The sequence below is a fragment of the Episyrphus balteatus genome, chromosome 2 (genome assembly GCF_945859705.1).
Source record: "Episyrphus balteatus chromosome 2, idEpiBalt1.1, whole genome shotgun sequence".
Lineage (NCBI taxonomy): Eukaryota > Metazoa > Arthropoda > Insecta > Diptera > Syrphidae > Episyrphus > Episyrphus balteatus.
In genome coordinates, this window is record NC_079135.1 from 49,782,992 (window position 1) to 49,799,773 (window position 16,782).

At 28.9% G+C, this 16,782-nt stretch overlaps 1 protein-coding gene across 3 annotated transcripts; it reads right to left on the reverse strand.

Annotated features, from left to right (window-relative positions):
- Positions 1-50: 50 nt before the first annotated feature.
- LOC129911761 (uncharacterized) lies at positions 51-8,920 on the reverse strand. Of its 3 annotated transcripts, none has more exons than XM_055989674.1 (7): positions 8,708-8,920; positions 8,173-8,399; positions 7,979-8,102; positions 4,819-5,022; positions 1,300-1,433; positions 1,011-1,220; positions 51-950 (listed from the first exon to the last, which is right to left on the reverse strand). In XM_055989674.1, the coding sequence occupies exons 2-7, from the start codon at positions 8,236-8,238 to the stop codon at positions 249-251; spliced, it is 1,440 nt and encodes a 479-aa protein (XP_055845649.1). In that variant the 5' UTR covers positions 8,239-8,399; positions 8,708-8,920; the 3' UTR covers positions 51-248. The 3 variants fall into 3 exon arrangements, with proteins under 3 accessions (XP_055845649.1, XP_055845646.1, XP_055845648.1); XM_055989671.1 differs by having other exon boundaries at positions 8,173-8,565; XM_055989673.1 differs by having other exon boundaries at positions 8,473-8,920.
- Positions 8,921-16,782: the final 7,862 nt, after the last annotated feature.

The window sequence follows — 16,782 nt, forward strand, 5'->3', positions numbered from 1 at the left end:
TAGCTATTCAATTTTTTGTGACCAAATAGCGAGAAAAAAAAACAAACAAATTTAAATACATAAATTCACTTTTTTAATTTTTTCTTTAGAAATGTACAAAGGACTTAACGTATTATTTCAAAAAAAACAGAGCACCCATGAAAGAAGGCTAAAACTCCTCTTAAAATAACTGTTTAGGATAAAAAAAATTATAAATTAAGAAAATCAACAAAAGTCAACATGGCGTTGCATCAGATATTCCGCCTTCACTACCACCTTGAATACCCTGTTTGGGATAGTCTATCTTGTCCCACTACAGGCGTTCGATCCTTTTTCGGAGGATGCAGAGTATAATCTGGCACTGGTATTGGTGGGAAGTCCTTATCGGAATCATCATCAGCAGGAGGTGTCAAATGTGAATGAATTTTCTTTTGAGCAATGGGATCATTCATAATGTTCGTATACGACCATGGAAGTTGGCCACGTAACTCTTGGCTCACATGAGGCTGATTTGGGAATAACGATGCACCATCGACGGTAGAATAACGAAGGTTAAGTGGTGAAATGGCTGACAACTCTGGTGTAACAGATCTTTTATGTGATGATGGTGTACTCAATCGGTTAGGTGGATAGTCTAAATTCTCAGGATGTGCATCGGATATTTGGTATGTAGATGCTTCGGCAGGATTAATCGGTGGACTTTTGGGAACACTGACACGTGAGTTTTTGTTGCTCGACGTTGGTCGTAATACAGGAAGGGCATATGGTTCTATTGGTTTCTCTGTCGTTGGGGTTTGAACTGGTGACTTCTGAACTGGTTCCAAGGTACTACGAACTTTACGAACGGTTTCGGGAGAAGGACGAAAACGTACTTCAACTGTTTGTTCCTCCATTTCATTATTAGAATCAAAAGGAACAGCAGTGTCTGCTGAGCTTGGTCGGCGTGATTGCTTAGAGTTTTCTTCATCATTCTATAAGGATAATATAAATAAACAATTTTTTCAAATTTTGAAGCTTAAATTAATACTCACATTTGAAGACATAATCTTGGCCAATGACATACAGAAAATCGAACCGAAAATGTTCAATAACCAAATTAGAACAATTCTTGAAGTAATACATGCAAAGACTACGGCTGGAATCATGAAAAATATATCATAGTCCTTAAGATAATCTTTGAAATAATCTAAAACTTCATCGATGTTTATTACGCCAACATATTCAAAAGTACTCTTCGCTGACTAAAATTAATAACAAATATTATAAAAACATATTCATTAAAAACGTACTATTCATTTTTGACAGTATAATTCCTCTTACCTTTGTTTGAAGAATGTCTTTTATGTGAAATCCAGTAGCAACTGCATCTAAAATACTCCCAAGTAAAACGCTTATTAACCATGGCCAGAAGCACACCAAAGCAACCAATTTGGTTAATGTACAACAGATTGTTACTATTTAATTAAAAAAAATTTAAAAATTATTAATTTATTGAACAATTTTGTTATAATGTAAGTATGGGATACAAAAAAAAATTTGTAACAGGCTGATTTTTTGAAATACAGCTTGGTGTTAGGTTGGTTTAAAATATGTGAAAAGTCCTGAAGTTTTCTCTGTTCGCTAGTCACATTAAAAGGTGTTAAATGTCAAAACATTTTTTATTTAAAAAACGGTAGTTTTTAGGGGCCCACTGCCCCGCCCACTAAAGTTTAAAAAAAAAACCGAAAACTAGTACTTTTGCATGAAATTTAACGAAGACAACGTGACTTGCCGTAACCAAAATATACTTTTCTGAAGGTTTTCGGTGTGTTGAAATAGGAAAAAAAAAAAAAACGTTTTTTCGCATTTTCTAACGGTAATATTTCGAAAACGGGAGCTGATTAATTTTTTCTGACTTCGGATTTGAGTTCAACACATCGAAAACCTTCAGAATAGTATATCGTTGCTTTGCAGCCAAAATGCACTAAGTCAAAAAACATAGTTTTGAGTAAATCGATTTTAAAGATTATTTCTCTTGTGAAAATTCAATGTTAACTGTTATTTATCAGATAATCACTTTAAACACAAACTTAACATTTTGACATAAGTTTCCAAAAACTTTCTTTGTTTTTAAAAAACCAAAATGATAATTATGTGAGCAAAAGTAGAAAAAGCCATGACTTAGTGCCTTTTACCTGTAATGATTTACAATTATTTGTTCGTAATCAATACTTTTCTGACATAATGAAGTTAAAGGAAACAACATTATAGCACAAAAGTAAAGACAAAATCCCAATTATACCTAGTTAAATCAGAAATTTTACAACGCAGAACAATAAAAACAAGTAACTAATAAAAGAAGGCTTTAAAAATGGAAGCAATTTAAAATAATAAATTCTACAATAATGAATAATAAATTATTCAATACCTCTTTCATCTAATACATCTGGTTCTGGAAGGAAATCTTTTGTCTAACATTGTGATGGTAATGATGAAAACCAAGAATGAATAATACCTTTCTTACAAATGAGGCGTTCAGAATAATAATGGGTGAAGTCCACTTCTCTATACATAACTCGGATTTTTAGGTCTTTAAAATTAAGGGTTTTGTTCTATATAAAATAGTATACAAGAAAGAAATTCTAGAGGTTTACAGCTCCTTATCTGTGTTTCAAAAGTTCCCTTAGTTCTTGAGAAAAGGCTTTTCAAAGTTCAAAATAATGCACAAATTTCAAATGGACTTAACCCATTATTATTCTGAAAGCAGTTTTTTCTTCATAGTTGTGCTTATATATTTAAGACTGTACCCTGTACAGTCTTGGTAATTTTTTACTGGCAGATAATTAGGAGCAGGGTTTCTTCCTCTTCGAAAGCTCTTAAAAACGTTCAAGCTTCGAAAATTGTGGTCAAATTCATAGTAAGTTTGAAGTATTCCCGGTTTTTTTTTCGTATCGAAAACATTTAATTTGAAGCCCCAGCTAAGAACGAGAATTCTAATTCATTTTTAAAAGGTTACACAGATTCATATAGAAAATTCAAGTCGTCTTTAATCGCTGGTAAACCTACAATTTGTATTAATCTATTCACATTTGACCGATTTTGTCTTACATTTACCTCACAAGATACTTTGTAAGTCATTTTTCAAATTTAAAAATGTTGTTTTAAAGACAGGAAAAATGCACTAAGTCTCATTAATGCTTTCTTGCTATAAACTAGTACTGATTTAATTTTTCTTGTGTTACAGGTAAAAAGCACTAAGTCAACTTAGTGCGTTGTGCCAGTATTAAAGTTGTTTTTTCTGACTTCGTGCAAAAAGATACCTCAAATAATTCATAAAGTACGTCAAATATTTCTAAGTGCGGTATTTCAGTAGATCGATATCATCATTCTGAACCGTTTTGCATTTAAATCTAAAAATCCTTAAAATATGACTTAGTGCGTTTTGGCAGCATACCGACGATATTTTGGTTTCAGCAACAAAAAAAAATTAATTTTGTAAACCAGTGCTATACACATATATTAGATAGGTACTAAAAAAAATCAAATCAGGTTTAAAATGCATGTAATTTCAACTTCAAAAAAATATTTTACCTTATCTTTTCGATCAAATAATGTATCGATATTATTTATATATATATATTTTTTTTATCTAATTAGTAAAAGAATCAGTCTAAAAAGTTAAGATTAGAGTGTGAACGGAGCGTTTAAAAGTACCAGAATTTTTTTTACAAATTTTCAACTTTAAGTGTTTAATTCGACCTTTAAATATATTTTAATTGACAAACGGTTATTATTTCTTGGCCTAACAACTATTTAACTATAAGAAACCAATATTGAATCCTCAAAATTGTCACTTTCGAAGTTTTCCCCACTGTGCGTCCTGTCGATTTTGTATGGCGAGAAGGAAGGAGAATGGAACAGAAATCTTTTCCTTGGTTATAATTTCCATTAATCTATGGTGGTGTGCTGTCTGAGCACTTATGACTTGATTAGGTTCTGAAATATTTTATGCAGGAAAATTGGTGGTCATGAAAGCTTTGACAGTTTGGTGGTGCCATCTTTCCGTTTCAGAAGTAACGGACACAAATTTACATTTCGAAGAAATTTTCACATTCCAGCCGAATCTTTGACACTTTCTATTTATTCGCAGTAATCTCTTCATGCCAGGCTTTTGGGTGAGGAAAGAGCTCTCTTGTGTTTTGTATGCAATCTTTATAAGGTTGCCATTGATTGTTTGTGTATTACACATTGGTTATTTTCCTCGTTTTTTTTCCTAACATTAGAAAGGTTCACCATGATTCACCATTGCCGTTTCGAAAGTATGTGCGAGAGATTCCAATTCTTCGGTAGCGTTTTAAGTTCATTTAAGAGTGTGTGTGTGGGTTTAGAAATGTATCATAATTTTTTTTTATGGATTTATGTATCTATACATATAGAAAGTACATAAATTCATTCAAATGAAAATTGTGGGTCACTGGGGTGTATGTGTAACATTTTTATTTTAAATCTCATACTATAGGCAATACAAAAGTCATCTTATCTTATCTTAAAACCGTTATGTTTATACAGGCAAAGCCCGTTTAGAATATTACAGAAGAAACCTAAGTAACACAAAATCAGATATGTTTATAATTTTTCACTCAAATTATTAGAATCAATCAAAAAATTAATATTCCAATCTGCTTTTCCTAAATTGAATACTTGAGAGTTGTGATTAACGTCAGAACCCAAACTTAACGAAACAACTAACGATTTCTCAGAACCTCAGCATTTATAATTTCCAATTAATTGATTGTACCTCAAAAAACCCATGATATACCTAGTACTTGACGGACTACCAACCAATTTATGCAAACTTACCTAAAACCAGAAATGATGTTATCACCCAAAGAGCACTTATAACCGCATATCCTATTAGGAATATATACTCGCGGTCACTTAATATGTTTGCTTTTTTAAAATCTATCTCCAATTTAAAATCTCGGCTAATTTGTGGGCCATTTGGAATGTCTGGAATAGTAATACTTTCTGGAACATGTAGAATTGGTTCTCCACAATCTTGACCTAAAAATTAAAAATAAAAATATAATAAAAGTACATATAAATGTTTACAATTTAATTAAACAAATTATTGTATTAATTTTTGAATAAAAAAAATATGAAGATGACTGAATAGCAAAATATGTTTAGCATTTGTAAGTAGTTGTAGTTAATTTCAAGTATATGTGTTTGGTTTTTACCAATTTAACTACTTTTTGAGATAAGATAACATGTTGTGCAAAAACAAAACAAAAAAAACATTGACTCGTATTGATATTTGTATCTTTTCATCAACTTATCTTATTTTTGGTGTTTCTTTTTTGTTCAATGTTGTCATTTGTTAATATCGAGGTAAGTTTTGTAAAACTATTAATCAAATAGTTTTATGTATTTTCATTTTTGATATATTAGTCTATTCTTATTGATCTTTCATCTATTTTATTTGTTCAAGTTAACTAAAGCTGCTCAAATTCAATGAAAAACAATTGATAAAGACAATCGTTTCTTTAATTTTTTTTTTTTTGTTTGATGTAATAAATAAAAATTAAAAGTCATGATCTTGTACTAACGTGGTTTATAACTTTTTGTATGAAAATGATAAAAGTAACTACCCCAATATTTAGGATGTCTTTGACATCTTTATCCGCGAGAAAAAGTAAAAAAAAAAAACTAATATATAACGAACTCCTCATTCTCAACGTGTCAATTTAAGATTTTTTTCAAAACTGAGTGAAGTCAAATGTCCAGTTCTAATCTGTGTCAAAATTCCATTATAGATCTTCAATACAAGCGAAAATTGCTGGTCATTAAAAAGCTTTCGTTCTTGGAGATATTTATTAAGTTGATAAATCAGTATTTCTAGGACCTTGAAAAGGGCAGTATTTGGAAAGTGAACAAATAGCTAACAAATGCTGTTTTCCATCTACTTGGGAAGGGATAGGTTCAATAGGGCAAATGGAAAAGCTTAAACAGTTGTTTTGCCAACGTAGAAGAACTGCTCTTCAGAACGATAGACAGGGATACCGTCCTGTCCAGTAGATTTGTGGTGAGCAAGATCTTCGAGGTCTCTTTTTACTGTACGTATTGGAAAAAATATTCGTCTTTTGAAGTCGTTTTCGAACTCAAGTACTAGATGAGTTTCGAGTTTGTATCCTCCCCGATCTACAGTCTAAACTACTAAAGCCATTGGCTTCAAACATGCAGATTTTGAGTATTCGAAGAATGGAAATTTAAGTTTTTAAATTTTAACTCAAAAACGAATTTGACAATTTTGATTCAAAATAAATAAAGGAAATAAAGTCGTACCCTTTCAATAAATAAAATGGAGCAGAATTTTAAAAAGACAAAAGCCTTTTTGGTAAGTTTGTAAGTCAAAAAGCAGACTGATTTTAAACTGAATAAATAACTTAAATGGCTTTAGCTTTTTACTAAATCGTTTAAAAATTTGCACCAATATTTTTTGAACTGTTGTTATCGGTACCTATCACAAAACCGTTTTCTTGATTTCTTACACGGAGAAAACAGACCACATAGAATTAAGCGGATTTCTGCATGGTTTTTTGTTAAGATGACTTAAACCTTAAGTTAAGGTGACAAATCACATTAATTTCTTGAATGCGCAAATAAAAAAAAAAAAGAACTGGCAGCCACTGGGGATCGAACCTACAACTGTTGGATCACCATCGTGATATCTCACTGTTGGAAATAAGTATGATAAACTGCAACTTAAGCTAAAGTGTGAGCATAATTTTAAAATTTTTATTTATGGTCGGTTTTCTTAAGATGAACATTCACATTAAAATAAGATGAAGTTCACATTAAATTTAACTGAGTTTAAGTGGAATCACCTTATTTTAAGCGGATATCACCTTTTTTTTAAGGTGGTGAAATTTAATGTGGGCATCATCTTATTTTAATCAGGCATTTTTTCCTCCGTGTACTTTCTTATAAACTTTTAAATCGATTTCAATCATTTTTTATTTCTCCAAACGGTTATTTTTAGATTTAAAAATATAATTTTTTTTTGAAAATCCTATTTCTTGAAAGAGAGTTGGTAAATACTTTTGAAATTTGGTTTAGATATTAATCAATGAATTCTTAGTAAAAAAAAATCTAAAAGAACTCACTTTTATTATATAAGAGAAATAAAATTGTATACAACGTTTTGGGTTTAAAACTTTTTAAAAATGTGTTCTTACGAATTTGAAGTTTCAGTTAAGTCGTACATTTTGTTTCTATTTCCCCGAAATTTAGGGTTTTATTATTTTAATTTATCAAACCGATTAAAAAATAAATGTTAAAATTATTAAACGAAATGAATATGTATCCTCCAAGCTAGATGGAAACAAATAAAATCTCTTTTTGTTTAAAGTGGCAAAGCTTATTAAAAGTTTTTTTTTAAAGTAATTTATCAACTGCAAATCATTAAGACAATCCACCTTTTAAAATTTTTGAATGTAAAAAAAATAAGTCTCAGATAATCAAGTTCTTTTTTTAATACTCCATATAACTGGTGTAGATCGTACCTTCTTATAACTCAACTTCTCAAATTAACTAACAGTTTTATCGTATAGTTTAAATTGTTAATTTATAAATATCAAAGCTTGACAGTTATTCACATAATATAATAATAAAATCACAAAACCTGTCCGCTTAAAATTATTTCATACAATACAACTGTCTTAAATAGTTTCATCCAAAACTTTCAAATGTTATTTAGGCACGTGCTCTTCATATTCTTACCAATAAAAGTACATAAATAATGTATGACCAAATAGTTTTTAAATCCTCTCTCTTCAAAAATAAATTTACAATAATCTTATCACGTTACCTATACCCATTATAGTGATCATACATACGAGTAATAAATAAATTTTATAAGAATACACTATTGACTTATTGAATCAATCAAAAAAAGGTTTATCTTTTGAAGCACAAAACAGAAATTATTGTTATGTGTACTTAATTAATTTGCACTCACTTGAAAAATATATCAAATTCAATATAAACTCGAATGTCTTTCCAACAGGATCGGAATTCTCCCCCGAGCAATTGTGCATTTTAATCCCCTGTATCGCAAGTCCGAGGTAAACAACTCCTTGTGCCTGTAATCAGTTTTTGCAGGGATTTTATTTAAAAATCAAATAAAACAGAAATTGCATAGAATTTACTAACCAAAATAACAACGGCCATAAATATTATAAAACATTTTCCAAATTTTGTATTTACACTTTTGGACATTTTTGTGGATTTAACTTATTTTCTTATTTTGTTTGCTTTCTAATCAATGCACTTTTCTCTGGGAATATTTTTCGGTTAAAAGATTTCAAAGGCATGAAGTAATAAACTTCACATGCTTGAAGCTTGTTTGCATCCAACAGATAAAAACTTGTTTATTTACTCTGCGAAGATGAGTAAGAAGAATCAATTATAAAACAACACACCCTCTCTGCATAGTTTATATTAGATACACACAGTTTTTATTTTATTTTTATTTTCGGATCTAAAACCGAGAGTGACACACCGGATCAGCAAGCGTTTAATGCAACAATGTGTGCGCGCCCGTATCTGAGAGATTCAAAAACCATGTAAATACGTACAACAAGTGCCGATCGATTCCACACGTAATATTGAACTTTTATTTTTTTCTACTTTTTTTGTTAACAATATTTATTGTTTGCAAGAAAAATATAAAAATAAATTGTTTCACTTTAAGCTCTCTGGACGATGTATTTCTGTATCTATGAGCAAAGTATATAGATATAATACTCCCGCTACAGTCACACCGCAGACGTTCGAAATGATTTTTAAAAAAGAATGAAACAAATGAGGCAAATCGCGGAATAATCTGTGTGAGGAGAGGGCTGAAGTCACCCTGTTGTGTTGGGAACTAAAAACCCAGAAAGTGGTTAAGGTGCTTTTTGGCTAAACAATATGGTTTGGTTTTAATTGTTGATAACACTCGAATTTTTAATTTCGCATTGTTCTCATTTTTTGAGATATTCTCAATATTGGCGATAAGATAACAATATACCTAAATACCCTAGGTGGAAGTTAACGATTCTTACCTTCGATATCTTGAGGTTAAGTAAATGATTTGTGAAAAAAAAGCATTGGAGATTTTAATACTTAAAAATATTTTTACAAAAAAAAAGAAAGTGGGCTATATTATTTTTTTTTTTAATAAACCTTTTTTTAATTCAAAATAAGTTCTATAAAATTTTATGTTAAAAAAATTTAAATAATGAATTATTCATAATCACTTTGAAATCCAAAACTAGAAATTTTATTACATATTTGGAATAAAACAAGAAGTTCATTAAACAATAAAAAAAAATTCTTTTTGTGATTAGAAAAAATAGTTTGTAACTTCCTTTATAGCACTGGATGATCGAAATTTTTTTAAAGTTTATCTTAAAAATAATTTTACCGGTTAATAGGTTCAGCTCTACAGCTTTCTTGGCTACATAAATTCTAGGAAAGTTCTCAATTCATAATGAAAGTTAGATATTATATTTTGTTTCGATAAGAGATAAAGAAAATTTTAAGTAATTTTTTTTCCGCATCGAGATCTCTCAGAATCAGAAGTCAAATATTTAATTGATCAGTAGTATTGTGACGTTTTCACAGAGAGAATAAGAATACCTTCAGGCTTTAGAAGGGACAATTGATGTTGTTGTAGCAATACTTTGGCTTAAGGATTCTCTTTGCTCCACAACTTTCTTCAAACTATGAGAACAAATGCTTTTCAAAAACATTAACTTCAAGAGTGAGACCATTTCAGCAATCCATATTTCTATTTCTGAAAAACTTGAAACGAAATTATGTTAGAATTTCTTACAGCATTAACGACATAAATTTCTAATTTATTCAAAGTAGTTTTCCAAAAAAATGTAATTTTAAATAACCCTTATTTGAGAAGTAAACGTTTTAAAGAGATATCAAAAATCAAAAATATATCGGCTTTTGAAATTACGAAAAAATCATTTGTACAAATTTTAAGAAAATCCGTCTAGGCTGTACTAAAGACGCACGAACGAACCAAAAGAATGACGAAAGCCATTGTAATGTCGGTTTTGATCAAAACTTCGAAAATTTGTTTAACTCGAAATAAAACAGTAAATTTATTCAAAATAGGGTCATAAATACATGAACAAAAAAAATGGTCAGTGTTATTAAGACAGTTCTGTTTTCTGATTTAAGATTAATGTTTCGGTTTTTCGTAAAAAATAATCTTTTTCACATTTTTCATTAAAAGTGTAGTATGTAATGGAAACCATTCTGTGCGAGAAGCTCCATTTAATATTCAAGTCGGTCTTTAAGTCACAAAGTGCCAAATATAAACTTTTACTTAAACTCTAAAGAGTCAAATTTTCTCAAGTGGGTCACCTAAAACCGACTCCTAGAATTTGATATTTTTTTTGCATATATTTCATTATCTGAAAGAAAATTTTAGTGCAAATCATAAGAAAAAAAGTTATGGACGTTTAAACTGTGAGTTTATTACACCGATTACAAAACGGTATTTTAAAATTCCGTAACACCTAAAAAATTAAAACTTAGGGCCAAAAAACGGTTTTTTTAAGACTTTCATCCATTGCAAAACATTTAGCTACGTCAAATTTTCATCAATTTGATGAAAATTTGAATAATGTAAAAAACATTTGGTTTGGTTCAACCAAAAAAATAAACTCTATAATAATATAAATTTCCAAACCCAACGAGGTATTTTTTAGTTTTGCTTTGTTTGGTTAAACCAAACCAAATACATAGTTTATACATTATTGAAAAGCTTTAAATGTGTTCTTTCTAACACAGTCAAAAAATCTTAAATTGATGAAAATTTGACGTAGCTAGATGTTTTGCAATGGATGAAAGTCTAAAAAAAAAACAATTTAAAAAGTCTAAGATTAAATGGTAAAAAAGTAATACCGAAAATATTGTTGGAAATGACGAAAAAAAATACTGTAAAAGTTTCAGTCCTTAATATTAACATTAAGTACCGCCGCATCGCAAATTCCTATTTCCCATATGATTTACATACATGGGAAAGATTGTGTTTTTGAGTTTGGAATTTCATAACTTTTTAATGGTTCATCAAAAAGGCTAGATATAACCATTTTCTTGTATAAAATTGAACGCAATTCCATGGTAACTCACGTTACATTCACAAAAATTTCCAACACATAAATATTTTTTTTTTTTTTTTTCAATTTTAATGTAAATTGATACGAAATTACTATCCATGAATGGAGCATAACTATTACTTTCATAATTAACTAAAAAAATTGTCTTTATTTAACATATGCTTGGGAAAAATAAAAGTTTGATGGTAACTCACGTTACAATAATCGGACACGAATTTTAAGAGTCCGACAGTATGAAGTTTTTATGTGAAATTAAGAATCTCAATTTGTTTTCAATGGAAATTCCATACATACAAAATTACAAGCTTTTAATATGAGTGACAAAACCAAACATTTTTTCAATATTTCGAGGAAAAATTTTAAAATATTTAGGTAACTCACGTTACATTATTTAGGTAACTCATGTTACCTGCGATTTGTGGTTCCAAAAGTAAAGAAAAGATGCATTTTCATTCATGTTTTTTTTAATCGAATAGTGTGTAACGAAGCTTGCTTAAATGTTAACTTATTTTATAGCACTCACGGGGGGATATTGTCATCGTCACTATTAGACTCATCATATTTTCAGTTTGCTTGTTTTTCCGTCATTTTCATGTAAAATTCTTCTGTTGTTGGCAAGCTTATGCTATAAAAATGCTTTAAGGTTATTAAACTCCCTGAATTTTATGTCTATCCATAAGGGAATACAACAAAGAATCTTTTCTTGCAACTTGCATAAAGAGTTGCCGTTTGTAAATAGTAATTTGCTAATAAAAAAAAGTAAAAAAGAGTGCATAATTTGTTCAAAATTCGTGTCCACTTTTTCATGGAATTACCCCTAATGTAAATAGACAGGTTATTTCTACCATAAAAACTGATATATTATTATTCTTTCAACAAAGATATTTTTAAAGACCGAGCAGTGATTCTTATTAGTTATTCACTTAACTTCAAACGACAATTTTTACTTAGTTTTACAATAGTTACATTTTGTTCAAAGGTGTTCTTTAATTTTTAATTATTTTTAGATATTCAAACTAAACTTTATTTTACCTACGTATGAAAATTCCATAATTTATCATAAGAACATATGCTTGCGACTCCATCTAGTGCTTAATTTGTTGCCAATTCGCTTAAGCATTATATTTTCCAACCCAGACGCCAAGTTTTTTTTCACTTTTTTTTTGTTGGTTAATAATAATCTCAGATAGCTAGGTGGTGGCAGTGAGAGCTACTTAAATTCATTTGTTAGTATAGGGAAGCATTGGGGGTGTATTGAGAACAAATACATCAGCGATAATATTTTGTGACGTTCAGGAAAGATTTTTTTTTTTATATGTCAATGCTGCTGTTGATTTTATCGTGTTGAAAGTGAAGAATTGTTGTTGGATATTCGAATGAGAGAATATTAATCTGTAAATGAAGTAATTGTTTAAAAAAAAAGCTTTACATTATTAAGAATTTCCCTATCAGATGTTCGGTGAACATGAATAAGCTCAAATATGTATTTTAAACTAAGCAAATATTTTCAATAAATTCACGTGTGTCATGGAGGTTGAATAAATAAAATAAGGACAACATTACATTATGCCTTGTAAAACACAAAAATAAAGTAAAATATTTTTTGGAGAGCTACTTTGGGTGTTTTGCGTAAATATTTGTTTATCAGCTGGTCTCGAGCAAAATATAAACACGGTACTTGTAAGATATTTGTAATTGTTCAACAAAGTTCTATTCAATCCACAAGAATTGCTTGGAGTGTTCTGATTAGAGAAACAAGTTAAAATACCATTCAGTTAAAGGGAAATAAAAATTTATCATAAAACATATGTACATATTGATGTTAACAGTTGTCTTGTTGAAATTGCTAAAATAAATTAATAATTACATAGGCTGATGAACAAACTTTACACAATAAACAACAACAAACGCTTGTGTATTTCCTTACAGCGTAAAAATGTTGCTTAGCATTATTTGCTTATTTAAGTGACTTTTTTTACACTTTTATCGATAACTTTAGATATGATTGCTTTAAAAAAATTAACAAGATATGAGTTGAAAAGGGAAGTTTAGATTACATTTTGTTAAATTGAATTTATATATTTTATTCCAAAACTTTTGTCCATTTACTTGCTTTGAAAGAAAGATTAATATAATTCAATTCCTTAGTGATCTCGAGTCTGGGGATTTAAATTCAATAAGAAAAAATTTATGAAACAAAAAAATGTGTCTGTTTAAAAATTAATTTATATAGAAAATAGATATGTGGCTTAGCTTTCATGATGAAATATAAACAGGGATTCGCAAAGAATGTGCGTGAAGAACAGAAGGGGGGTGGGTCAAAAATAGTGTGACTTATAGTTTATGAAAGGCCCCTATGACTATAATCTTCTGAGCATGACATGCATTTAAACATTAACTGTGTTAAAGTTTGAAGTTAAAATCAAAAACTTTTGTCGAGTTGTATGCCAGATTATAAAGTTTCATTGGAAAAGTTGAGTTGTTTTACAATCTTTGGAAAGATAAAACATTATCGATTGAAAGAATTTTTAGGCTGTTAAGGACAGTCAAAACGTGGCTATTTGCTAAGATCAAACATGATCGAAGATCATTTGATTGGTATAATTGGAGAGGAGGAAATCATAGCAGGTGTACTTAAAGATTTGTTTGCCACTTGGTCTGCACATAATATATGTAAATTGTTAATCTCTATATGAATAAAATGCACTACTGGGTCACACGTACTTGCTCTTAAATAAAAGGTAGGGGAAGTGGGGGCAAGACCGTTTTTGTACTATGTTGTATGAAAAAAAATTAAATTGGCAGGACTTTTAATATAAAATAAATGGCTTTTGGTAAGATCGATTATGTCTGTAAGTATGAGCAAGTTTCGTTGAAATCCTAAAAAGTTATAGTAAATTTTGTGATTTTTCATCAAATCGTCATGTTTTGTTTGAAAAGAAATTCATACTTCTTTAAATGAAATATTTGAAAGATTTAACTTTTTCTTTTCGTAATAAAAGTTGGGAACCGATAAAAATATAGCATACGTTTGTGATTATTGCAAAAAGATTCCATATTTTAAGATAGAAACGGTTTTATTATCAATAGAAGTTGAAATTGCCCCCATGTGGGGCTAAGACCGTTTTTTGTTAGATGTTTTTTAAACACGTATTATCTTTTGTACAAAATTTTTAATTTTTTTTTTATGATGAAATTTAAAAAAAAAACATTAAAATTAATAAATAAAAACTTTATTTTAATTAAAAGATGTTTTTTATTGGTTTTTAAGACGGTTAAACACTAAAGAGGCAGTCTTGCCCCCACTTCTCCTACATAAATATAAGCATGGTAAAAAAAGAAATAAAAAAAATAGAAAAAAAAATCAGGAACAAATAAAAGCAATTTTTTTTTTTGAAAATTTGAAAAATTAAAATCCTTTTAAATGATAAGAAATATCTCTGTGTATGATTTGAATAAAATTGGTACATCCCTTAACAAGATATGCATAAATAACCAAAATGCAGTTTGATTAGAATAGCTTAGATCACTATGTACATGTAGGTACACCAAATTTAATTGAAATCGCTATAGCCGTTTTCGAGAAAGTTGCAAATACTCATAAATTTTGTGTGGGAGGTAAACTTTTTAAGTGAGATATTTATTAAAATAACCACCTTGGAAATTACGAAATTACAAAAAAACATGTTTCAAGAAAGTGATACGAAATCAATAGAGGAAGTAAAAAATAAATATACAAAAATTCTGCTTCAAACTTGTTCTCGGATGAGTTTGCGTACGCCCTTGTCTAGTACCGTACTATACATAATAATATATGTAGTACTTTCAAGTATTGGTTTCGTTTCAAAATTCAAGATGATGAAGAAGTCCGAAAAAGTGGTTATGGCAATTCCGTTCGTCGGTCTGTGCGTCCATCTGTATGCATTTGCACATCCTTAACAGGTGGACAGATTTTCTTCAAATTTGGCTGTTTTTGTTAAAAATGTGAAAGAGTTGATTGATTACTTTAAAACTATTTAAACTATTTAACGACTATTGACTTAAATATATTACATAAATAACAAAATCAAAACCTAACCGTATTTTTTTTTTTATTTTGGCATACTGAAATTTCTCTACTGATATCAAAAGTTAGTCACGCCAATTTATCGAATTTTTATTATCGATAAAGAATTTTTTGAATACTTGTATACAAAGTTGAGTTTGTTTTTTTAACAATAGCAAACTTGACCGGAAATCCATTGACAATCAAAAGATAAACAGGACTAACAGCAAATATCTATCTTACAACTCTGACGTTAGTTTTAAGTAAATTAAAATTGTTTTGTTAACATTGACCTGAAACGCTATTTACGTATACTGAAATGCAAATACCAGATACTATTTACGCTCTATTATCTGGTTGTAGTTTTAAAAAATTAAGATAATCAATTTATGGTAGTTGCTTGTAATGTAATATACACATGAAAAATAAATGTAATTATTGAAAATACGTGGCAGACTTTGTAAAAATAAACATAGGTACAATTAGCATATAGTTAAATATAATAATAATAGAAATCAATTCTGAATTAATGCTACATATATTTGTATTATTTTTAACAAACGATAGCCGTGTTTTATTGGTAACTCAGTACTTAGCTCAGTAAAATTTTGCACGGGAAACAACAACAAATGATTGCTAAGGATAAACAAAAATGTTTTATTTTTTGGTTTACAAAGAAAAATTTTTTCTAAACTTATATGTTTACTCAGTAAAACACTGAGTACCAATAAAACACGGCTGATATAGCTACTAGACATTTATATGACATGTTACGCGTTCGTAAATGGATGTCTTGATTAACCTCAAATTAAATTTTTCAGTAAGAAATAAAAACTTTAGTAACTACTTTCATATGCCAAATTTGAAAAGCCTATTTTCCTCAAAAGTTAATCCCCGAACTCCCAAACAAATACATATATATGAATAAAGTTTAGTTAGGAATATAGCGATGTCAATACAGGAAACAGAATAGATTAATGTAATGCATTTATCTGAAGAAAAAAAAAATGTCGAAGTTGTAGTTCAATAGAATTATAAGCAGATCAGAAGAGGAGAAGGAACCCCGCAAGTTTGCTGCAATATTTTTATCAACTTCAAATAGTTGGAAAAAGGGTTAAATTTTTCACCAACGAGCGTAAAATTTGTTTGTTTGTTTTGTTTTTTGTTCTTGGTTAACATAATTTTCCTAACTTAACTTTCATAAGAACAATTTTGATCATAAATATTACTGTAATCAATGATCGTAAGATAAGTAAGTAAGCCTTTCTTTTTTTTGAAAAAGAAATAAATTGCACGACTGGGATCGCAAGTACTTGGTCTTATGCTTAAAGTAACTATAATGTTAAAGCTTTTTATTCAATAAATTTAAAATTTGATATTTTGAAGAAATTTCATAAGTAGTATAAAAAAATTAAATCTGTTTTTATAATTAATAAAACTCCGTTTTAAAATATCTTAAAAAAAAAAAACAAATATGCCATTTTATTTCTCGTATAAAAAGGTATTTTTAGAAAAAAAAATTTTGAAAATTGTAGGAGCCGTTTTTTTAAAAAATAATTTTTTATATATAAAATTTTTTTAACATTTTTCAAA

Coding starts and splice junctions, on each gene's coding strand:
- LOC129911761 (XM_055989674.1), bottom strand. CDS start 8,238: ATGTCCAAAAGTGTAAATACAAAATTTGGAAAATGTTTTATAATATTT. Junction 1,434..4,818: donor AACATCATTTCTGGTTTTAG/GTAAGTTTGCAT, acceptor TTAATTAAATAG/TAACAATCTGTTGTACATTA. Junction 1,221..1,299: donor AAGACATTCTTCAAACAAAG/GTAAGAGGAATT, acceptor TATTAATTTTAG/TCAGCGAAGAGTACTTTTGA.